The 23,991-nt window shown below is 56.1% G+C and overlaps 1 protein-coding gene across 3 annotated transcripts in view; it reads left to right on the top strand.

Annotated features, from left to right (window-relative positions):
- Positions 1–23,991, top strand: part of FBLN2 (fibulin 2) — a 74,650-nt gene that overhangs the window by 43,599 nt on the left and 7,060 nt on the right. For 2 of the 3 annotated variants that reach the window (XM_061197328.1, XM_061197327.1), the window contains exons 3-13: positions 8,242–8,353; positions 9,693–9,822; positions 12,069–12,249; positions 13,087–13,296; positions 13,885–13,998; positions 14,515–14,616; positions 16,568–16,708; positions 20,696–20,830; positions 22,669–22,806; positions 23,310–23,453; positions 23,565–23,693. In XM_061197328.1, coding sequence (XP_061053311.1) covers positions 8,242–8,353; positions 9,693–9,822; positions 12,069–12,249; positions 13,087–13,296; positions 13,885–13,998; positions 14,515–14,616; positions 16,568–16,708; positions 20,696–20,830; positions 22,669–22,806; positions 23,310–23,453; positions 23,565–23,693 — 1,536 coding nt within the window. The remainder of the gene's footprint in view (positions 1–8,241; positions 8,354–9,692; positions 9,823–12,068; positions 12,250–13,086; positions 13,297–13,884; positions 13,999–14,514; positions 14,617–16,567; positions 16,709–20,695; positions 20,831–22,668; positions 22,807–23,309; positions 23,454–23,564; positions 23,694–23,991) is intronic. The other variant, XM_061197329.1, reaches the window with a different exon arrangement.

Below are 23,991 nucleotides of genomic sequence, written 5' to 3'. Positions count from 1 at the left end.
GGCTTCTGTGAGCACGAGTTCCTTCCTTTTCTTTACAGTTTTACCACCTCAACAGGTGTTTTGCTTTCCTCTGGGTTTGAACTTCACGTGAAAGGCAGTGCGCAGTGTCGTCCTGTGACTGCTTCTCCCCTGAGGCCGTGTCCCCGTGATTCACCGTGGGGTCACCGGGCGCCCACTTGCACAGCGTGGTCATGCCCTAGTATCCACCTTCTCCTGTCCTTGGGTGCTCGGGTTGTTTCCAGTTTGGAGCTACTGTTTGTGGGTCCCCAGGTGGAGACCACGGGCGCCCGTTTCTCCTGGGCGTGGACCTGGGGGTGAAATCACCACGTCATTGGGTTTGCGTGTCTCCGCTTTCCTGGATGATGGTAGATCATTTTCCAAAGTGGATTTATCCTCCCTCCGCTCCTCAGGGGTGTCAGAGGCGGGACTCCTGCCAGAGTCAAGGTCGTGCTCTCTGGCTGGCAGGGCCTGGTGTCCTGACTCTGAGGGGCAGCCCGTGGGGACGCATCTGGGAGCCAGGCTGATCCCGGCCCCGGTCACCCACGAGGCTGGTGAGAGCCTGCCAGCCAGCCTGCAGCTGTCACAGTGGGAGGTGGCCTTCACCTCTCTGGCCATGGTGCTCGTGCCTAACCGGCAAGCAAGGAAGGCCATGTTCCCTCTGGCCGAGCGCAGGCAAAGTGAACAGAAATGGGGGAGTCCATGAAAACCCAGAGCAGAGCAGGGAGGGATTGCTGGACTCCCCTCCTGCCTCTTCTGCTGGAGGGATTACTGTCCTGTCCATCCTTTTATCAGCCTGTTCCTCTGTGATTAATTAACTGAAGAGTAGTCACCAAACACCTTCTGTGTGCCAGGGGCGGGGAGGTACTGCCTACTGAGCTCCTGTCCTTTGCCAGACACTGGCTTCTCCCCTCCCCACCCCACTTTGTGAAATGCGGGCGGGAGGGGTGATTTGCCCATTTCACCGGCAAGGACACAGAGGCTTGAGGATGAGTGAGTTGGCTACGTCCCCCAGGCAGGGAGGGGTGCCCTGGCTGAACGCCAGTGCTCACGGTGATGGGACAGACACGCCCAGGCTCACCTCTGAGACTCGGTAGAAACTGCTACGTGGAGGTGATGTGTGTGAGTGTCAAGTTCTTCTCCCTCCTTTTCCTAAGTCTGTGCCATTGGGCTGTGTATCTTAAACCCTTAGATCGCTATTTATACATCTGGGAGATCAAGGTAATTGTCCGATTTCACATTGTCAGTGTGAGCTTTGCATGAGATGGTATACACCACGGGCCTGGGGTGCTCCACCTAGCCCCAGGTTTTATCAAGTACTAGGTCTGTGCCGGGCACTGGGGACCCTGAAATGACTGCGACCCGTTCTTGGCCCCTGAGACCCTCTCCCTCCGCTGTCTGAGGCTGGCATGTCCCTGGCAGTGACGTTGTGTATGTACCAAGTGCTGCTGTGAATGAGGCTAGAGGAGGGGCTGTTTGTTCTGCCCGGGACGGAGGTGGATGCTGGCGGGACCACAGAGGATGGAGAGGCAGGGAGTGGTGTGCAGACTGGCTTGTTAAGGCTGGGTAGTTGGCCAGGGTAGAGGGAGGGCGTTCCCAGCTTGGCGCGGCATGTGCAAAGATACGGTGGCACAGAGAAGCCTGCTAGCTGGTGAAATAAGAGCTGAGACGTGAGTCTGGGCTGTGCTGTGAGGGCCCCGATTGTCGCTCCAGGCAAGGGTGCTTTATCCTGCAGGGCAGTGGCCTTCCAGTGGGGTCCGTGGACCACAGGGCTCCCCAAGATGACTCTGAGCTGGCGAAGGCCAGGGCGTTATGAGCAAAACTAAGTAGGGTGCTGCAGTGAGGGTTGGGGTGCAGGTTAGTTTAGATTCAAAAGTCAGGGAGATCCTGCCTGAGGAGATGAGAGCCCCAAACAAGGACAGCCTTGTAGAGAGTGGGGGTGGGGCAGGGCTCAGGGAAAGGGCAGAGGGTTCCAGGCAGAAAGTACAGTGCGTGCAAAGGCCCTGGGGCAGGAAGAGCCTGAGGGGTTCAAGTGGAGAGAGTGAGTGAGAAAGGAGACGCGGTGGGGAGGTCGCAGGGCCATACCAGGTAGGTCTTGGTAAAGAAAGCGGGGACTCGGAGGGGGGCGCCTGTAGGCCGTGGAGAGACACAGTCTGATTCATACTTGTGAATGGTCATTCTGACGCCATCTGGAATATGGACCAGAGGAGGACACAGGGGAGCAGGGTACCTCTCGGGCCCAAGAGATGGTGGCAGAGTGAGGGGCGAGGTGGTGACGGGGGTGACTTTGGAGGTGGCCCTGCGGGTGACGGATGGGAGGAGGGAGGTGAGGAGGAAGGAACGGGCCCAGGAGGGTCCTGAGGTTGGCACAGGGAAGACCAGGGGAGAGGTGGTCCAGGGAAAATCGGCTGCTGAACAGATTCTGGCCGTGGGATTGCCGGGGATGCCCGCTGGTGGTCGCTTAGCCAGTTGTGTGTTTGCAGGAGACGGACATGAATGAGGGCACCCAGGTGAGGTCAGCCAGGCTGGGGCGTGGACGGGGAGGAGAAGAGGCCCTGGGGCTCAAACTCTGAGGGGTTAGAGAGAGACAGAGGCTGGGGCCTCGGAGTGGGTGGTCAGGGAGGGGGCCTAGGGGTGGGCCTCTGGACGAGCAGCAGGGGTACACACCTTGTGGGCTTTGCCCGGCCCCCTCTCCCACGCCTTGGACGGTACTGGGCAGCGCCGCGCTTGGCGCCTATGCTGATTCCCCCTCCCGCTCCAAGTGGGTGGCCTCCCCAGCATAAGGGGTCACGCCCCTGAGTTCCTTTGTCTGGAAAGAGGGGAAGCCAGGATGGGAAAGGCCAGGAGAGAATGGAGGGCAGGCCGCCAAGTGCAGGCTGAAACCTGCATCTGCTCGGGAGGGGCAGGAAGGGAGCCCCATTCAGTCCACAGGGAAATAGAACCTCCTCAGGCTGGTGCTTAGATTCTCAGAGAGGGCTTCCAGGATCGGCTGCATCAAGCTGCCCATGCACAGACAGGAAGCTGAGGCCGGAGAGGAGAAATTAAGGCTTGGGACTTCTAACTCCCCGCCTGATCTAGAGTGAGCCTAGCAGCGGTACTCACCATAATACCTGTGGGGATGAAAGTGCCTGGACTCACGCCTGGCTCGTGGCAAGCACCAGTGCATTCCAACCGTTACTGTTCCCCTGATAGGGCACCCATCTCGTGTCATCTGGCTGAGACCCAGGGGTCTGTTGGAATCTCCTAATCTCTGTAAGACAATCTTGGAGAAGGCTTAGGGAGAAAAAGTCCAGTCCAGTAAAAGAAAGGACGTTCTGAGCTGAGCTATGCAGAAAGGGACAAGCTGCCTGGGTGGAGCGAGATCCCCACCACCAGAGGTATTCAAACAAGGTGAGACCCCCACGTGCGCGGAGTGTGATGAGAGAGGATTAAGCGTGGCATGGTGGCGTCACTCTCAGGGGCCACAGAGACTCAAGTCGCAACTCTGACATTGTAGGGGAAGAAACAGACAAATGAAAAAGTAAGCTCATAAATAAACACGAGGGTTTCACTTAGTGATAAATGCTGTGTGGAGACTGGAAAGTGAGTGATGGGATCAGACTGGGGCTGTCTTTTGCCGTACAGGTATTTTAGACTTTTATCCAGTCGGTTGTATTAAGGTTTTCCTTTTTGCTTGTGGATTTTATTTCTTTTTTTCCCCCCAGCATTATTGAGATGTAATTGACCTATAGTATTGTGTAAGTTTAAGGTGTACAATGTGATGCTTTGATATACACATGTGTAGTGAAATGATTATTACAATAAAGTTAGTTCACACACCTGTCACCCCACACAGTTACCATTTTCTCTTGTTCTTGTTTGTGGTGAGAACATTTAAGACCTACTCTCATTGGAACTCTCATGTTGTTAGCTATAAGCACTGTGCAGTGCATTAGATCCCGGAACTGACTCGTGTTGTAACTGGAAGTGTGTGCCCTTTGACCAACATCTGTCCATTCCTCCAACCTGCTCTCCCCCAGTTCTTGGCAAACATTCTAATCTGTTTCTATGAGTTTGGCTTTTTTACATTTCACATATAAGTGATATTACAGAATTTGTCTTTCTCTGTCTGAGTTATTTCACTTAGCATAATGACCTCAAGGTCCATCCATGTTGTTACAAAAGGCAAGATTTCCTTCCTTTTTATGGCTGAATAATATTCCATTGTGTGTATGTGTGTGTACACCACATTTTCCTTATCTGTTCATCCACTGATGGATACTTAGGTTGTTTCCATGTCTTGGCTATTGGCTATTGTGAATAATTTGATGAACATGGGGATGCAGATATCTTTTTAAGATAGTATTTTCATTTTCTTCAGATAAATACCCAGAAGTGGGATTGCTGGATCGTATGATAGTTCTAGTTTTAATTTTTTTGAGGAGCCTCCGTAATGTTTTCTATAGTGGCTGCACCAATTTACATTCCCATCAACAGTGCACAAGGGTTCCCTTTTTTCTACATCTTCACCAACGCTTGCTATCTCTCGTCTTTTAGTAGCCATTCTAACAGGTGTGAGGTGATATCTCTTTGTGGTTTTGATTTACATTTCTCTGATGATTAGTGATGTTGAGCACCTTTTCACATACCTATTGGCCATTTATGTCTTGGGAAAAATGTCTCTTTTGGTCCTTTGCCCATTTTTTAATATATATATGTATTTTTTTTTGCTATTGAGTTTTATGAGTTCCTTATATATTTTGTATGTTAACCCCCTTATCAGATACATGGTTTGAAAATATTTTCTCCCATTCTGTAAATTGTTGTTTAATTTTATTGTTTCTTTTGCCGTACAGAAGCTTTTAAGTTTGATGTAGTCCCACCTGTTGATTTTTGCTTTCACTGCTTGTGTTTTTGGTGTCATTACCAAAAATTTGTTGTGAAGACCAATGTTAAGGATCTTTCCCCCCTATGATTTCTTCTAGGAGTTGTATGGTTTCAGTAATTCATTTTTTTTTTAATTTATTTATTTATTTATTTTTGGCTGTGTTGGGTCTTCGTTTCTGTGCGAGGGCTTTCTCTAGTTGCGGCAAGTGGAGGCCACTCTTCATTGCGGTGCGCGGGCCTCTCACTATCACGGCCTCTCTTGTTGCGGAGCACAGGCTCCAGACGCGCAGGCTCAGTAATTGTGGCTCACGGGCCCATTTGCTCCGTGGCATGTGGGATCTTCCCAGACCAGGGCTCGAACCCATGTCCCCTGCATTGGCAGGCAGATTCTCAACCACTGCGCCACCAGGGAAGCCCAGTAATTCATTTTGAGTTGATATTTGTATATGGTGTGAGACAAGAGTACAACATCATTCTTTGGTGGATTTTATTTCTGAAGAAGTCTCTCTTTATCCTAAAATTATATTCCTTGGTTTTCTTCTAATATTGACTTTATAGATTTGGAATTTATTTTTGTGTGTGATGTGTGGTAGAGCCCAACATCAGATAGTCAATCCTTTCCCCATTGAGTGTGAATGCCACTTTTATTATATACTAAATTCCCATATGCACATCATCCTGTTTCTGAATTTTATTCTGTTCCGTTGATCTTGTCTTTTTAATTATTAAAACTTTAAAGTATGCTCTCTTCTTTTCTTTTTGGAAATTTTCTCAGGTATTTTTAGACATTTCCTAGTTGGGATGAATTTTAGAATCAACTTGACAAATTTCATGACGAATTATTTTGGGACTCTGGGATTCCCCTTAAGTTGTAGTTTAAATAAAGGAAAATTGACATCTTTATGGTATTGAATCTTCCCATCTAGACACATGGTATATATTTCTAACAAAGTAAACTGTTATATATCTATGAGACAATTTTTTTTCTTCATGTAGATTTAGTGTGTTTACATAGATTGATTTCCAGGTTTATTTCTTTTTTCAGTGGGATTTTTTTGTCTTACCTTTTCTATTTAATTGTTGCTGGTGTAGAGGACAGCCACTAATTTCTGTATGTTGATTTTGTTTTTGGCCACCATATGATAATAATAATAATAAATTAGTATTCATTTAAGTACAGTGTTAATATTGATTCCTTTGGATTTTCTAGAAAGATTAACTCGTAACATCTGCAAATAATGACTGTCGTCTCTTCTAATACTCCTGCTGCTGCTTTTTTTCTTGCTTTATTGCATCTGCTAGCATCTCTAGGGCACTGTTAAACAGTAGTGTCAGTAGGTACTTTTGTCGTATTTCTGACTTCAGTGTGGTGTGTGTCTAATGTTTCTCCAGTGGGGTGTGATGTTGCTACTTGTTTCTGGTAGACATTGGTTATCAAGAATTTTTTTTTTCCTCCTGGTGCCTCAGAACAGCCCTCAGGTTGATACTGAAGCTTATTTCCCCGGTTTTCAGAAGGAAAATTGAAACTCAGAAGAGCTCAATGACTTGAAACGCCCCCTAAGACAGTGAAGAGGATGATTCTTAGTGAGCTCTTTCTGTTCCTAGAATCTTGCAGGCTGCTGACATTTCTTGGTGCATTTCTTCCTCAGCCCTGCCAGGTTATGTGAACTGCTCGAGGACATTTAGAGATCCTTGTAGGCTTCAGCAGCTGTGCAGCTGTAGGTCCTCGTAACAGAGCAGGACACTGAGTCTCTAGGGAGGAGAAATGGCTATACATGGTAGTACTAAGATGTGAACCCAGGTTCAAAGTTATTCTGTGACACCCTGGTGCTCCTCAGCACGTATGTAGGTGTCCGAGATGGGCTTCATCTTTGAATGTCGTTTATTTTCAGACCTCAGAGGCAAATGGCTGCATTAATTGCATTCCTTATTTCCTGGTTCCTTATCATCTTAGCAAGACTCTCTTTTTTTTAATTGATGTATTTATTCCCTTTTATTCCCTTTCCCCATTGCCATTTCTCCCTCCGCCTACCCTAGGCAACCGTTCTCTTCAATCTTTGTGGGTTTCTTTTATTTTTTGCTTTTATGTGTTCATGCAGATGTGTATTGTAATTTTGCATGCAATCTTTTCAATTCATGTAATGGATCTCACTTGGTTTTATCCTGTTTCCCCTCAGCGCTCTGTCCTTTGCTGCTCTGTGTTGCTGTGTGTACATGTGTCCAGCTTCGTGATGTTGTGTGTACGTCTCGTCTGCCATTTCTGACGTCTGTGGAGTCCTCCGTGGAGGACGTCCCCATGTTCTATTCATACTCCTCCAGTGATGGACATCCAGGCTCCCTCCAACCCACTTCCATAAATCACACTGAAGTGAGCATCCTTGTACTGGTTACATATGGGTCCAGGTAACAACTTCCCTGCAATACACACCCAGGAGCAGAACCACTGGGTCCTGGACGATGCCTGTGTTTAACTGTGTAAGATGTGCTGGGTCTCCCTCCAGACTGGCTGCTCCAGTCACCACTCCCACACCCCAGGGCACGAGGGTTCACACTTGTGCCTGGCATTTACCACTCTTTCTCGTTTTTCCAGTTTCAGAGGTATTTTACTTTGGGGTTGGTTTTTTTCATGTTAATTTTCAGGAGGTTACTGTATTTCTCAATAACAATTCTTTGTCAGTTTTAGAACATTCCAGAAACATCTCTTGACCTGTCAGCAGTCTGTTATATTTCTCCACAGAGTTCTTTGTTATACAGAGAATTTTAACTTTGAGGTAGGAAAATTCATCCATTTTTTAACTTATGGTCTGTGCCTTTGAGTTTTAAGACATTCTCCCAACCCCCGACTCCTGCCCTCCCCGGTCACAGATATTTTCCCCAGGAGCTTTCCTCGATGCTGTTGCTATTTCTTATGTCTTGTCCTGTCTTGGTGTCTTCTCTGGTCCCTTGGAAGCAGAGCCTGAGTTGGGGGTTCTTGTGCACGTGGTTCATTTGGAGGAACTGCCCAGGGAGGGGGGCAGGGAGGGAGCTGGTGATGCTCCTGGTCGCACGGGGAGCTCTGGAGCGGGAGTGGCCGCACAGGGCTGTCCCCTTTGAGACGGGGCTTGGCCCTTGAAGCCCCACTACTCAGTGATTGGCCACCCTCCTCCCAGCCCTCTCCCCCTGGGTGGACTTGCCCTCCCAGGCAGCTCTGCGGAGAAGGCTGTGCTTGTGAGCTGCTGGGGGCAACGGGCGCAGGCAGCGGGTGAGTGAGTTCCCGGTCCAGTAGTGCGTGGGGATCTGGCCCAGCGCTAGCAGCGTCTACTACACCCGCTGGGCCCAGACACCTGGGAGCCGTGCACCTCCTCCAGCTGGTGACGCTGCCTGTCTTACCACCCGCAGTGTCCACGAAGGACCTGATCGAGACGTGCTGTGCGGCCGGGCAGCAGTGGGCCATTGACAACGACGAGTGCCTGGACATCCCCGAGAGCGGCGCTGAGAGCGATGTGTGCAGGTAGGGTGGGCGCCAGGTGAGCACCACTCCACCTGCGTTCAGGTGCCCGCAGGTGGCTGGATGTGGCTGCCTGGCCGGCTGGCCGGGCTCTCTCCGGGCGTGGGGAGCCCGAGACGGGCCCCAAGAGTAAACTAACCGTGCAGACTTGTCGCCGGCCTGGTGAGCATGGTTGGAAGAGCACACGTTGGGACCGCTGTCACCTGGGGACAGCCAGGTGCTTCTCTTACCAGGTGCTGCGTTGCTGCTGGGCGGTGCTCAGCCCACTCGAATTTCCCACCTGAGCCTTGAGCCGGGGCCGTCAGCCCTCTTTCTTTCCCCACTTTGCTACCCTGGGGTCTCAGGAAGGCTGGCCTCTCCCCGTGCTCTGCTGTCTGTGCTGGCAGCTTCTTCTGACAACAGTGTTCTCCGCAAAGGAAGCAGTTATACCCACGCCCTCCCTGTGCCAGGCGCGGGCGACATCCTGCTCAGCCGTTCACCCCTTCTTTATTCCAGGGATGCCATCTTGTCCAGCCTACTCCTCTTTCCAGATAAGGAAGATAAGGTTCAGAGAGGTGATATGATTCACCCAAAGCCACACAGCTCGTTGGGAGCTTGGCCAGGATTAGACTCCATGTTTCCTCTTGTCCAGCCCACAATGCCTCCGTTAGAAACATTTAAATTCTAACCTTGTCCCTTTCCTTTCCCTTTGGTCATCCCACCAGTTTGGGCTGCCTAGGAGTTAGAGCATGCCGCATTCAGGAGGCTTGAACTAGTGCGTGCTTGTATCCCTCTTGTGATGGGAGACTCAATACTTCATAGCCAGCCAGTTCCATCACCGGATGGCCCTTGCTGGGACACGCCCTTCCTCAAGTGAGGCTGAAGCCCTTCCTCAAGTGGGACTGAAGCCCACCTTTTCACCTCCCTGTTTTGTGTGCTGGCCCAACAGCTGTCTCTGCCCGGGGCAGCCCTACAGTTACTGGAGGCATGACCAGGGACCCTGGTGGTCCCAGGACGACCGCCCAGCCCTTCCTGAGATTGGGTCCCCCTTTCCTTCTCAGCCCTGTCGGGGGGCTTGGAGTACTGACCCCCTCCCTCATCGGTCAGGGACACAGAGCCTAGTGGGACCCAGGCCTGAGTCGTCCTAGTTAAGCTGAGAACAAACCGCATGTCACTTGGTGAGGATGTGCTGGCCTTGCCGATGCCCTGGCGCCAGCAGGGGCCCCACCCGCGGTGGACCTTGGCGGGGGCTTCGCTTCCCTGAGCTGCAGCCTCCTGTGTGAAACGGGGCCTGCGTTCCCTCCTGGCGGGGTCCCTGGGAGGACGGGGCGCTTGGTGGGGCTGAGGCGCACCTCTGTTGCAGGACGGCCCAGAAGCACTGCTGTGTGTCCTACTTGAAGGAGAAGAGCTGCATGGCCGGCGTCATGGGGGCCAAGGAGGGCGAGGCATGCGGGGACGAGGACAACGACACCTGCGGCGTCTCCCTGTACAAGGCAAGCCTGCCCTGGGGCGTTTGTGGCCTGAGCCTGAAGGTCCTTGAGGGCCGAGGGGGTGGGCCGCCCTGTGGGGCTCCTCTGAGGGGAGGATGCTCACGCCTGGGGGCGGGGGAGCTCTGCATCTGCATAGAAAACATCACCAGTTACCATATGGACCAATTGATTCGGGAAATATTGTTTGAACACCAGTCTGTGCTGGCCCTGTTTTAGGCATTAAGAATGCAGAAATGAATAACACAAAAATCCCTTCCCTCACGGGGCTTTCTTTTTCTTTGGTTTTTTTGTAACTGGCATTTCAACTGAGTGTAAGTAATGTCCCCAAGGTTCATCCATGTTGTTGCATGTGGGAGAACTTCCTTCCTTTGTAAGGCTGGTAATATTCTGTGTATGGAGGGACCACATTTTGTTTATCCATCATCTGTCGATGGGCACGTGGGTTGATTCTTCCTCTTGGCTACTGTGAATATGGCTGCTGTGAACGTGGGTGTAAGAAAGCCCCTCTCTAGAGGACAGACAGTACGTCCACTTACATCACGTTGGCTAGAACTTAGTCTGGTGGCTGCCTAGCTGCAAGGAAGGCTGGGAAATGTAGTCCTTATTCTGGAGAGGTCGTGTGCCCACTGCAAATCTGGAAGGAGGGAAAATGGACTTTGGGGGCTAACAGCTGGCTGTATGTGCTGTAGAGGATGAGGGCAAACTTGGAACAGTTTCGGGAAGTATCACAGAAGGATATTGTGTTTGGGGGAGAGAAAGGGACGGAGTTGAAGAAACCACAAGCCTGGATGACGGTCAAGGGACCTCTGGAGGAGGGCACCATTTGGCAGCGGATTTTGACATCGAATTTTGTCTCATTGGGGTCAATTTTTCCTAAAAACAACTGATATTAGCGAAAGGACCTTGGTGACCGGCGAGTTTGGAATTCCATTTGTGTTTATATGTTTGACCCTGGACCAGTCCTTTTTCCTCCATCTATAAAATCCTCCATCTATAAAATGGGGATAATAGTTCATGTCTTTTGGGGTGGTTGTGAGGATCAGAGGTAATGCAAACTGTTTACCAAGTATGTGGTGGGTCTTCACTAAGTGGATATGTTCACCATTGGGAGATGCAGTCTGGAGTATCAGTGACCTACTGCTGTGTAACAAACCACCCCAAACCTAGTGGCTGATGACCAGCTCAGGTCATGGGTCAGGGTAGTTGTGCTGACCTGGGCCATGCCCAGCTGACCTTGGCTGCCACCAGCTAATGGTTATGCTGGCACTAGATCTAGGATGGCCGTAGCTGGGATGACACTTCCCTGTTCCATGTGGTCTCAACCTCCAGCAGGCTAGCCTGGGCTTGTTTAGGTAGTGGCTGAGCAGGGTTCCAACATGGGGGATAGATGTGTGCAAGGCCTTTTGAGGCCTGGGCTCAGAAGAGGCACACTGTCACTTCTGTCTCCTCCTGTTGGCCGAAACAAGTCATGAGGCACAATCAAGAGGTTGGGAAATGCACCCTCTCTTTCGACAGGAGGAACTGTACTATCAGACTGCAAAGACGGAGGACACGGTGAAGAGTGAACAACCGGGGCTGTTACTGTAATCAGTCTACCACAGTAGTTTAAACGAATCAAAGACTTTATTTTTGGAGGCATGCAGTCTGGGACAGGGGTGAATCTATGTAATATCTTCAGGCACCCAGGCTTTTATATTTCTGCTCGATCATCTTTAGCTTGTAGTTTCCATCTTTAAGGTCACCTCATGACCCAAAATAGCTGCTAGAGCTCCAGCCATCACATCTGTTCCAAAAAGGAGGAAGGGGAAGAGCAAAAAAGATGTACTTTCAAGTTGAGTCAGCCCCAGTTAAAAGCTCTCCTGAAAGCTTCACCCAGTGTCTCTTATCTCTAACTTTAAGGGAAGTGCTGCCTTTTAGGTAGCCTGAATAGATTTGCAGTCTGCTGGTAAATATGGGAGCAGTTAATGGGTGTGGCTGTGGGTTAACTTGTAGTTCTTTTCATAAGAGGCCATTTATGAATTATTGCAAAAAACTTGCACTAGCTGAGCCAGACACGGGAAATGGGGACAGATGACACCTTTGCCCCTGGAGAGCACATCCCAGGCACAATGTGAAGACGAGGGTGAATTCGCTCCCATTTTTCAGCCCCTCCCCAGAGCCTGGGGTCCAGAGTGAGTTCCACAGGCTCACAGGCTATGCGGAAGGCCCTGAGTGGCCGGGCTGGGCAGTGACGGCACGTCTCTCTCCAGCAATGCTGTGACTGCTGCGGCCTGGGGCTCCGTGTGCGGGCCGAGGGCCAGTCGTGTGAGTCCAACCCCAACCTCGGCTACCCCTGCAACCACGTCATGCTCTCCTGCTGTGAGGGCGAAGACCCCCTCATCGTGCCCGAGGTCCGCCGGCCTCCGGAGCCTGAGGCTGTACCACGGAGAGGTGGGTGCTGCTCCCCAGGCCAGGCATGTGGGCCAGCTGGGCGACGGGGGAGAGCTGCTGGGGCTTCTAGGCAAGGCTGGGTGTCCTCTGGCCTTCTGTGGGGACCTTGGTCACCTTCGTCTGTGGTTCAAGGCACAAGTTCCGCTCTGGACAGAGTTCTTCTGTGGCCTCCGATGATGGACTCCTGTTATTTTCGAGATGGTGATCTCATTCAGTTTTCTACTTATCATCTGCTCTGCCCAACTAGTACCACCCATCTCCCTCCACTCTCCACCCACCCACCCTCCTGTTTCTTTGTTCGCCTACACATCCATACTTCTTCCTCCCCATCCACCCATCCATTTCACCCATCCCCCTCCCATCCTCTGGTCCATCTCTCCACCACTCCTTCCCCCATCCTGTCATCCATCTATTCACACATCCGTCCACCCTTCCATCCACCACCCACACCCACCCCTCCATCCCGTCCATCCATCCACCTGCCCACGCACGCCCCGCTGTCCACCCCTCCGTCCACCCACCCCTCTATCCACCTCTCTGTCCACCCTCCATCCATCCACCCATCCATCCACCCACCCCTCCATCCATCCATCCATCCATCCATCCATCCATCTATTCTTCCTTCCATCCACCCACCCCTCCATTCATCCATCATCCATCCTTCATCCATCCATCCATCCAGCCATCCACCCACCCATCTGTCCTTCATCGTGCTGTCTCAGCAGAGCACACAGAAGGTTCTGGCGAGGACCTGATCTGACTTCCTGAGGGCCTTTGGTCCCAACCACTTGCTGAGACCAGCCTGGGTCTCATCATGAGCATGGACCCCTGCCCCAGTTTCAGAGGCGGAGTTGACGAGCCGGGAGGCCCTGTCACTGGGCACGGAGACTGAGCTGCCCAACAGCCTGCCCGGTGACGACCAGGATGAGTGCCTGCTCCTCCCGGGGGAGCTGTGCCAACACCTGTGCATCAACACCGTGGGCTCCTACCACTGTGCCTGCTTTCCTGGCTTCTCGCTGCAGGACGATGGCCGTACCTGCCGCCCAGGTGAGGGCCCGGACGGTCGGGGCAGGAGCTGGGGCGGGGCTGATCTTGCCCGCAGAGCGTGGTGTTCCTCTGGTGGGGACCGTGGGGGACTTAGCCTCCCGCCACCCCACACTGTGGAACCTGCCGGCGCCGAGGGTCCCCAGCGATGGGTTTGTGAGGCCAGGCAGACGGGCTCCCTCCTGGGGCTCCATCTGCAGGGCTGCCCCAGCGGCCCACCCTGGATTCAAGTGCAGGGCCAGGACCTGGGCCATGGAGGCCCCCACCTACCCAGCCGCGTCCCAGTACCGGGCCCGCGGTGGTCAGGCTCCGGCACCTGGTCTGGGAGGACTCTCTCCCTGCCAGCTTCCAGGGGTGGATTCATTGGAGTCCACAAACTGGTCCTCCCCCACGCTCCCTGCCCCTATTAGCTGTGAGACGGATCTGGCCTGAGGTGCGTCCCTCCCTGAGCCTCAGTTTCCTCTCCCGTGGGGAGGATGGGGGTGGGTAAAATGAGCCGCCCCCCAACCTCGAGAGCCCGCATGGCGCCTGTTAGGGCCTGAGGCTGCCTGAAGACGCGAGACCCCCGCCTGTCTGCTCTGTCTGTAACAGACGGTGACCGCCCCAAGCCGGAGGCCGCCGAGGAGTCCGCGCTGAGGCCCGAATCCTCCCAGGTGGCCCCCAACACCATCGTGCTGCCCGTGCCGCAACCCAACACCTGCAAAGGTAAGCTGGCTGTGGGCAGGCGGGGAGCCCTCGGGGCTGGGCGTGTGCGGGGTGGCCCCCCCAGGGCATGCTGCTGCTCGGGGTCGGGGGTCGGTTGGTCTCGCCGTCGGAGATTGGGTGAGGAGCTGCGAGAGGTGAGAATGGGGGGCGCAGCCTGGGCCAGGCGTGTGTGACCCCAGGATGGCCCATGAGCCGCTTTCAGTCTCGCTTTCTGTAAAACTGAGAGTACAATCCTTGCTCGCCCGGGCATCACGGAGCCTGCGTTCAGACACGTGCGGGACGTTCTCTGCGCCCTTCCTCTCCTCCCCTCCGTCTTCCTTCTGCCTCCTCCTCACCCGCATCGCTGTTACTTGAGGGAGGGGTGTGTTGGGGGAGGTCCCAGACCCCAGCCGGTGTGTGAGCGGGTGGAAGGGGTGACCTTGTGAAAGGGGCAGGAGCGGGGTTCCCTGGCTCCCAGCCCCTCTGCCTGTACGCTGGAGCCGCGTGGTCTCTGACTTCCGTGCGGTTTCCTCGCAGACAACGGGCCCTGCAAGCAGGTGTGCAGCGTGGTCGGGGACACCGCCATGTGCTCCTGCTTCCCCGGCTATGCCATCATGGCGGACGGCGTGTCCTGTGAAGGTGAGTCCCCCCCGCCGTGGGCCCTGCACACCTGAGTGGGCCCGGAGCCGGGGAGGTGTTCCAGGGCCAAACCTCGCTGTGCTGGTGAGCGGGGAGCAGGTGTGGCTGCCATAACGACCAGCTGCAAATTGAGCAGCTGAAACAGCCGCGTCCGCCCACATCACGTGCCAGGTGTGCGTGTAGCCCAGGTGGGCACACGGGCTGGCCGCGGCCCCGCCGCTCCCTGGAACACGGCTCCGCAAACTTCAGTGTGCAACAGGGTCACCTGGGGGCCTGGGACCACAGGATCCTGAGAAGTCCACATGGCCCCAGGGGTCTGACCTAGTAGGTCTTGGGGTGGGGGGGAGGCCCGAGACTCCCTGGGTCACACTCTGACTAGCTCTGTCCTCGAGGGTCACCCCATCTGAGTGGCCTGACTTGGTTTGTGACCGCCTTGCCCCCGTTCCAGCCACGGGTGGAGCCGACAGAGGGCAGTGCCTGCCCTATTGTCCTGCGGCAGGACATCGTTCCGGCTGGCTTCCATGGGGAACAAGGCTGGGGAGAGGCAGCCCCAGCTGGAGGGCACATTCTCAGTTCTGAAATCAAGGAGGGACGGTGGATGTTGGTGACTCTGCCTTCACAGAAGGGCCGAAGAGGGTTTAAAAGCACGGGCCTCCCTTACTTACGAACCCACTCAGTCTGGGTCTTGTCCCGGTCGGGTCTCTGCGGGCTGGGACCTCCCCCTGTGAATTGGGGGGCATCGGATCCGACACCTGCTGGGGTGGTTCCCACAGTGAATGGGAATCCGACACCTGCTGGGGTGGTTCCCACAGTGAATGACGCCTTGAGCACCTCCTCGTGTGTGGAGGCAGGGCAGGCAGAGAGCGTGCAGATGGTCTAGGAAATGCTTTAGTTCAGGTTCAAGTTCAGGAGGCATGAACCTGGTTTGGGTCCATGGGTAACAGGGTTAAGTCTGGCTGGGAAGAGACCCACATCCCTGTCAGAAGCCGAAACCCACCTCTAGCCGATTGCCCAGGACTGTTCTGGTGTGGATGAAAACCATCCTCATGCCCAGAGAGGAAAGGACACTTTCCCAGAGCACACAGCATGGTGGTAACTGACAGGCCTTTCTCTCAGATGGTGGGGGCAGATCTGGCTTTGCTCCTCATCTCCCAGGGCCCTGAAGACATGAGGACTGTATCTCTTCTGGGTTGGGACTCCTTCAGGCCATGGGCCCGTGTCCCTATCCCTCCAGGCCTCCCTTTCTCTCTGCAGCGCCCCCAGTGGTAGAGGCTATGGGGTCCAGGCCAGAGGATGCAGAGGGCGTTTTGTGGGTGTAGCCTGCCCTGCAGGGGAGTCCTGCAGATATTTAAACAGATGATATTTTATCATCTGTTTAAAATAATCAAACAAGTTACCAACAATGACAGCTCAAGAATTTTTTTTAAATGTCCAAATTTCAGGTTTTTCTTGAAACTTTGTAACATCTGTCCACAAGGAGCCCAGAGCCTTGGTCTCCCTTTCGACAGAGCACAGGCTCTGCAGTGCCCTAGAGCCCCCTTGGCCCCTTCTCCTGTTTATGTCTCCAGCCTGGCCCCCTAAGCACTTAGGTTTGCAACTCGTGCCATTGTGTGGCTCCCGTGGCTGCCCGTGGAGGTGGAGGGTCTCCAGAGCATGGGTGGGAGACGGCCCCTGGTCCCGCCCGCTGTGTGACCCTGGACAGGCTGTCTACCCTCTCTGAGCTTCACTTTGCCACCTGTCTCTGCTAGGGCTCCTGCTCTGACATGTTTCAACTGGACCAACTCAGACTTGGGCCCAAAGCCCAGAGGGACCACTGATGGGCTGGGAGGTCCTGGGCAGGTCCCTGCCCGTCTGGGTCTCAGTTTCCCCATCTGTCACTGGAGGCTCCATGTCACTGGAGGCCACGCCTCTCTAACAGCCCTTCTGTTTTTCCTCCCGCGGCCGTCACTAGACCAAGACGAGTGCCTGCTGGGCACTCACGATTGTAGCTGGCGACAGTTCTGTGTGAACACCCTGGGATCCTTCTACTGTGTCAACCACACAGTGGTCTGTGCCGAGGGCTTTATCCTCAACGCACACAGGAAGTGCGTGGGTAAGCCAGAGCCCCGCTTGCCGCCACCGTCACGGCTCCCCGCTCCGCTCCACGCCAAGCCCGCCACACTGCAGCCACATGCTAAAGGGCCTGCCCTTTGCATGGGAGCTCTCAGCACGACCCCCCACCCCATGCTCCGTGTCATGCCCCTCGTGTCCTGGTTCCTGTCCTGCTTCTCCACCCACGCCACCGGGAAGCTGCTTTCCCCAGGGACGTGCCTGAGTCAGAACTTCATCTGAGGTGTGACCTGGCTGGTCATTGAAATGAGGTCATTGAGACACGTGGGCAGCAGGATAGGGAGGCCTGGGTTCGAAGCAGGACCCCCTAGTATCTCTGTGGGCTTGAACTTCCTCCCAAGCCTCTGTTTTATCATCTGTAAAAAGGGGGCACTGAGGGCACTGCTCCCCGTTTGGAGATTATGTGACATGTGTATGGCGTAGCCAGAGCCCGGGGCACAGTGTGCATGTGACCTCAGCTGCTGAGATTGTCCTTAGATGTGGCCAGAGCCCCTTCAGAGGCAAATACCCCAGCTAGGCGTCCATTTGCTGTGTGACCCTGAGCAGTAGTGCTCGCCTCTCTGAGCCTGTTTCCTCACCTCTAACCTCGGGGCTCGGAGGCCTGGCAAGGGCTGGTACCCAGGTCCCGGCCTGTGCATGGATGGGCTGGTGCTCAGTAATGCGTCTGCCCTCCTGCCTCTCGGTGCCCTTGTGGGCCAGGGCTGGGGCTCCAGGCCTGCTCTGTGGGCAGCAAGGACTTGCTGTTCTCCCATGGCTGGGGGTCTGATGTTTTCATGGAGGAAACATCGTGGACCTGAACAGAGATAGACCCAGGGTAGCGGGGGCTCGGGGCAGACTGGGAAATGCTGTGGCAGGGACACAAGGAGAGGCCAAGGGAGAGGCCATTCCAGCTGGCAGCGTCTGGACACACTCCCTGGAGAAGGTGGCGTGTGCACGTGTCTCCAAAGACGATGGGGATTTGGGAGTTGGGAGGGGCATGAGGGAGGAAGGAACGGCTGCAACAAACATGTGGAGGTGGGAACTGCACCGCACGTGCCCAGACCCCCGTGTGTCGTCCTTGTGCTTGGGGACCATGCCCAACCTGGACATGTCCTCTTCCTCACCCTCCGCCGCCAGGCAGCGGAGTGGCCGCTGCAGACATGTGTGCCCCTGGCCTCCAGCCGCCGGCCCAACATGCGCCCTCTGGAGCCTGCTTGTCAGTGGCGGGGCAGCTCCTCCCGTCTGGGTTGTGTCTGTGTGTGTCTGGGAAAAGGCGGTCCACCTTGTGAGCACCCTCCCAGGACGCGGGTGTGCAGGCTTCCCTGGCGGCCTGGAGAGAAGACCTTGTCCTAAAAGGGGTCGCCGGGCAGCTGGAAAACGGGTTCTGGGATGAAAGAGCAGAGGTGCATTCCATTCAGCTAAGTTTATGGTCATTCTTTCAGCCTTTCCCTCCTTATCGTCCGGCACGGACCCCAGTCTCCTCTTCGTCCTTGTGTTCCACTTATGTGTTCATCTCATCTGTGAGCACTCGTTCTTTCCATCACTTGCTCATCCACAGACGTGTCTTCTGCGGTGCGTTTGTGAGCTCCAGGCGTGTTCTATTAACCCTGGCTGGTGAGATGGGAGACGGGTGCCCGGGTTGAGTGTGGCCTCTGCAGCCAGACTGCCTGGGTTCAAATCCTGGCTCTGCCGCTTTCTAGTTGTAGGACCTGAGACCAGTCATTTGATCTCTCTGAACCTCAGTTTCCTCACCTGTGAAAAGAGAGGACTAATGTCTACCTCAGAGGGTCACTGTGGCGATTACATGAGTCCATGTAAAGAATTTGCTAGTGTTTGATGCCGTAATTGTGATTCAACAAATGTGTTATACTGAGGCAGCCTGCAGAGATAGTGAGCTCCCCATCACTGGAGGTATGTAAGCTGAAGTGGGACAGTATTGGGCAGTGCCGAATCCACAGGACTTCTAACAGACAGGTGACCTCTGTGCGGAATCACCTGTGCTTTGCTGTTGGCCTTTTGTGCCCTGTCCTTTGAGGAACATCTTGGGTCCTGGGAACAGTGTTCCAGGTGGGCTTGGCTTTGAGATGATGGGAGCCCCGTCTCTGGGGCCCACTCTGCAGCAGTGGGGAAAGGGCTGGGCGCTCTGGGTTCTGTTCTTGCTGTGGTCCCGTGCAGGCTGGGAGACTTCAGTCACATCCCCTCTGTGAGACCTAGTTCCTTATCTGTGAAGCAGTATCTCTGGGGGATCGAGGGCAGTTCCTGTAAGCCGCCCGATCCCTAAGTGAGCCACACAATCAGTGGTGTCTGCTGTCATCTCTCACCATGATTCCTCCCAGGCTAGGGGGGGCTCCTGGCCCATGACATTTCTGGGCTCCTGAGAATGTGTCTCTCTCTGTCAATCCAGCTTATAAATCAGAAGTCTCTATCTGGCCCAGCCAACCCTTCCTTGGAAACCACGGGCTAGAACTCTCCCTTTTCCTCCTCCTCATCCCCACCCAACCAGCCTTGGCCGGGCCTGTACACCAGTTGGTTCACCTGTGAGTTTGGGACAGTCTCTTGCCCCACAGCCCTGTACCCCTCCTCTCCACCTGGTCCTTGTCATCCTGGTAGGCTCAGCTCAGACATTGCTGTCCTTGAGAGCAGCTCTGACAGCGCAGGACCCAGAGCGGGCAGTGCTCTGGCCTGAGCCCAGGACTGTGCAGCTTTCTTCCCCAGCGTCTCCACCCGACCTGTCCTCTCTCCCTGCCTGCCGACTGGCAGTTCCTTGGCAGAGGCTGTGACACACCGCTGGGCCACCTGGGCTTAGCACAGAATAGGTGCTCGTTAAGGTGTGTCCAGTGAATGAACGAATCCGCACGACTGCTGAACCTCCCCTGCCAGGTGGAGCGTGGCGGAGACATGGGGTGTCCTCTGCCCACCTGCAGGGACGTCGGACTTGGCCACCTCTCTGGGTCTCCTCCGCCCTCCCTGATGCTACTTCTTTCCCTCCTTTGCTGGCTTCTCCCCTCCCCACCTGCGCGTCCCAGGAGTCAGTACTCGGCCCCCAGGTGACCTCAGCAGTGACCACTCCCAAGTTAATGTCTCCCCTCAGCCCCCTTCCATGAACTCCGAGGCAGGTGTCTGGCTGCCCTTGATCCTCAAGCTCAGTGTGACGTCGAGGGCTCCCAACCTTCCCCTGTCAGCCTGCTCCTCCCAGCTGGCCGCAGCCCAGGTGCTGGGCCCCCACCTGCAGGGCTGCTCGTCCAGAAAGCTTTGCCAAGACCAGTGGGCTCCTCTTTTTCTCTCTGCTTCGTCGCATCCATCATAGATGCTGTCGGTTTGACCTTCACAGTACTTCCAGAACCCGACTGCTTCTCCTCGCCTCCATGGGTGGCAGCCTAAGCCCCATCATCTCCTCTTCTAACATACCCTCACCCCTGGAGTATTTGCACTCAGCCAGGAGACCCTGTTACCGATAAGTCAGCCCACTTCCCTCGTCTGCTGGAGCCCTCGATGGCTCCCGCCTGCCCCGCATCTCCTAGCACTCTCCTCTCCCCGCAGTCACACCCCTCTGGGCCAGACCCTGCACCTGCCTGGCAGCCTGCCCCTCTGCCTGAGATACGAGCTCGGCTCGTTCTGGCACCTCCTCAGATGCTTTGCTCAAGTGTCCTCTGCCCTGAGGATCCTTCGTGCCTCCACCCCCTGCACCTCCCACTCCTGGTCTCCTTCACTCTCTCTTCCACAAGACTCAGGACCACCCTCCCTCTTAGGTTTGTCTGTCTGTTGGTCCTCCTGCTCTTGAGTGTCCCGCGCCATGGCAGACTTTCTGTCTGTCTTGTTCACCATGTACCCCTGGGGCCATGGCACGTGCTCCATAAATCTTTGTTGAATGGGTGGTTGCACAGACCGTGCTGCTCTCTGGGAAGTGAGCACCTTGAGGGCAGGGCTGGCTGGCCGGCGGCGGCGTGCCGGGAGCGCCCCGCAGCCTCTGAGGGCCTCACCCTCCCCGCAGACATCAACGAGTGCGTGACGGACCTGCACACGTGCAGCCGGGGTGAGCACTGCATGAACACGGTGGGCTCCTTCCGCTGCTACAAGGCTCTCACCTGTGAGTCCGGCTACATGCTCAAGGACGGCGAGTGCACAGGTGAGGCGAGCCGGCTGGAGGCCCCGCCCACCTCCCCACCCCCGCCCCGCCTTCTGATCCGCCCCCAGCCCACCTCCTGGCCCGCCCAGAGCCTTCTCCCTTCTGGCAAGCTCCCAGCCCTGGGGTTTCCTGCCTGTGGGAAGACCCCACAGATGATGGTTTGGGGGCAGAGGTGGGGGGGGGCCCGAGGTAAGTGTGTCTGGGTCAGTTATTCCCCTCCCTATGCCTCAGTTCCCACAGAAGGGTCACTTCTGTCCTTTTTACCAGAAAATTCTAGCCGCCTCAGAGGAGAGAGAGGGTCCATTGAACCGTTTCAGCAGATGCTTCCCCAGCGTCGTTTGTGGGCCTGGCAGGGTTCTGGGTGGCAGGGGTACCGGTGGGGGCGTGTTCTTGTCTCTGGCCTCCTGATGGGGGGTCGGGGGGCCCACAGGCGCACGGGGCTGGGTGTTGCTTTTAGGTGGGGTCCAAAGAGGCCGGCCCCCTGTGGCCTGTGTGATGTCCGGGCGGAGACCTGCAGCATGAGAGGCCCCTGGGAAGGGTGTTCCAGGCAGAGGGAACAGTAGGTGCCATGCCCTTAGCGAGGGGAGGAGTCTTGGCGCAAAGAACAGAAAGGGCGTCTCGGGTGGGAGCACGCTGCCGGTGGAAGGAGGCTGCGGGGTTGGCAGGCCCAGGTAGGCAAGCAGTTGGGAGTTTGTTTCACCCGTGACGGGAAGCGTTGTATTTGAACTGAACATGTCTAGAAGAAAGTCACCCAGGAGGTGAGACCCAGAGCAGCGCTCCATTGTTGCAATCCCTGAAAATGGCAGTGGGAAGCGGCTCTGAGGTCGGCGGGAGCTCAGGCAGGTGCTGTACGCACTCCATGCCGGGCCCTGAGCTGGGCGCGGAGCAGGGGTGGGATGAGCTGGGAGGAGATGAGCCCAGGCCCCTCGGCGCACACCTGTGTGCACCACGCATGCCCACAGGGCTCACACAGATCCAGGGTGAGCCCCCTTTAGAGAACCCTGGCACCTGGGGAGGGGGGCCGTCTCCCTGGACGCCCCAGCAGCCCCGCCCCTCTCATCCCAGGGCCTCCTTCCTAGACCAGAGTGGCTGGGCAGGGGCTGTGTTCTCAGCCTCCCGGGGGTCCTTGGAGGGGGTTCTAGAACCCAGCACAGGGCTGCCTAGAGGCTGGGTTCCTGTGGGAAAGTGGTGGAAACCTTGGAAACTGGAGGGGGTGGATGGATGAACAACAGACATACACACATGGTTGGTCAGGCCGTCAGGAGGCCGAGGGAGTCTCGGCTGTGCCACTAGCCCTCTGTGTCCCCTTTCTTCTCCGTGCCTCGGTTTCCTCGTCTGTGGGAAGAGCCCGATATGCCTGCTGTGCAGGAAGCACAGGGGAAGCATGGGGCCGGCACTTTGTAAACTGGGTGCTGCACAGCGGGGAGGGGCCCCTGTGACCTGCTGGTGCCACACCGCAGGTGGGGACAGCGGTGCCATCCAGGTCTGGCAGTTCCATCGTTGGAAGCTCCAAGCCTGGCTGCCCAGAAGCAGTGCCCCAGCTATGGAACCCTGCCTGTGCCTCAGTGTCCCCTGTGAAGGAGGGGGCTCGTCATAGCCTGCTTCTGGGTACATGCGAGCACTGAGTAAATAAGTACGTCTCAGAGCCCTTGGGACAACGCCTGGTAGCACGGCAGAGTTCAGTGAGAGGGGTGACGTTGTTGTTACTGCTGGCGTGGGCCACGGCAGCTCCCTGTGACGCAGAAGACCTTTGTAACCGTCAAGGTCACTGTGGGGATGTGCGGGCAGGGGCCTGCCAGCCCGCCGGCCCCTGACCCCCGTCCTGGTCTGTGTGGCAGACGTGGACGAGTGTGAGCTGGGCACACACAACTGCCAGGCGGGCTCCGCGTGCCATAACACCAAGGGCTCCTTCTACTGCCAGGCGCGGCAGCGCTGCATGGAGGGCTTCCTGCAGGACCCCGAGGGCAACTGCGTGGGTGAGTGGGGCTTGGAGGGGCTGTGTCTGCCTGGCCCTGGGGGTCTTTAGGAGGGGTCTTTGGGGGAATAGGCTCTGAGGGCTTTACAGATCAGGGAGGCCTGGCTTGCTGCACTTGCCCTCTCCCGGCCTCAGTGTCCCCCTGTGAATGGATGCGTCAGTGCCTGGGCCCCACGAGGCACTTGCAAAATGGAAGCTCTTATTATCCTGAACTGTCTGATCGCGGCTGAGTTACTTCTCTTGTGGCCTCAGTTTACCCATCTGTGGGATTGGACTGGATGAAGGTGTATCACGTTTTTCTAACCTACCCAACAGCGCTTGGGTTCTGGGAGGGAAAGCCCTCGGGTCCTGGCACGCAGGGACCGGACAGTCTGACCTGCCAGCCCGACCTGGGCTGGTCTGGGGCCCAGGACCGGCCGCCTCCCAGTGCAGCCCTGGACTCAGATGCTGGGGCTCGGGGAGGGGCTACAGCAGGCTCCCTGTCACCCGCACCCCCCTCCGCAGACATCAACGAGTGCACGTCACTCTCCGAGCCATGTCGGCCAGGCTTCAGCTGCATCAACACGGTGGGCTCCTACACGTGCCAGAGGAACCCAGTGATCTGCGGGCGTGGCTACCACGCCAGCCAGGACGGGACCAAGTGTGTGGGTAAGGCCCGCCTCCCCCCTAGCCTCTGGCTTCCCGGGTGCCCTGGGCCTGGGCGGCTGGTGCAGGGGGAGAGTCCGGGCCTCAGGGTGCCCTGCTCGCCTCCCCCTGCAGACGTGAACGAGTGTGAGTCGGGCGTGCACCGCTGCGGCGAGGGGCAGGTATGCCACAACCTCCCCGGCTCCTACCGCTGTGACTGCAAGCCTGGCTTCCAGCGGGACGCCTTCGGCCGCGCCTGCGTCGGTAGGTGGGACTGGTGGCCGGGACCCCGTCCGGCTCCCCTGAGAGGTGCCCGCCTGCCCCAGGCCCTCCCCCCGGCCAGCCTTGCTCTGACCACGTGCCCGGCCCTCTCTGGGCTGGACTGCCTTCCTGCCGTCCTGGCCAGCTGAGACTCTGCTCTCCGTCCCCATCGCGCTCTTCTCTTGCCCTTTGCTGTGCCGTCTGTCTCTCCACGTCTGCCTCTGGTCTCCGTCCAACACCTCCTCTGCCTTCTTCCCCTGCTCCCTCTTCCGCCTCGTTCCTTCTGGGTTCCTGGGTCCCA

This window comes from Eubalaena glacialis, chromosome 7 (genome assembly GCF_028564815.1).
Source record: "Eubalaena glacialis isolate mEubGla1 chromosome 7, mEubGla1.1.hap2.+ XY, whole genome shotgun sequence".
NCBI lineage: Eukaryota > Metazoa > Chordata > Mammalia > Artiodactyla > Balaenidae > Eubalaena > Eubalaena glacialis.
The sequence above is the reverse complement of the archived record's forward strand: the minus strand, read 5'-3'. Positions and strand labels throughout refer to the sequence as shown.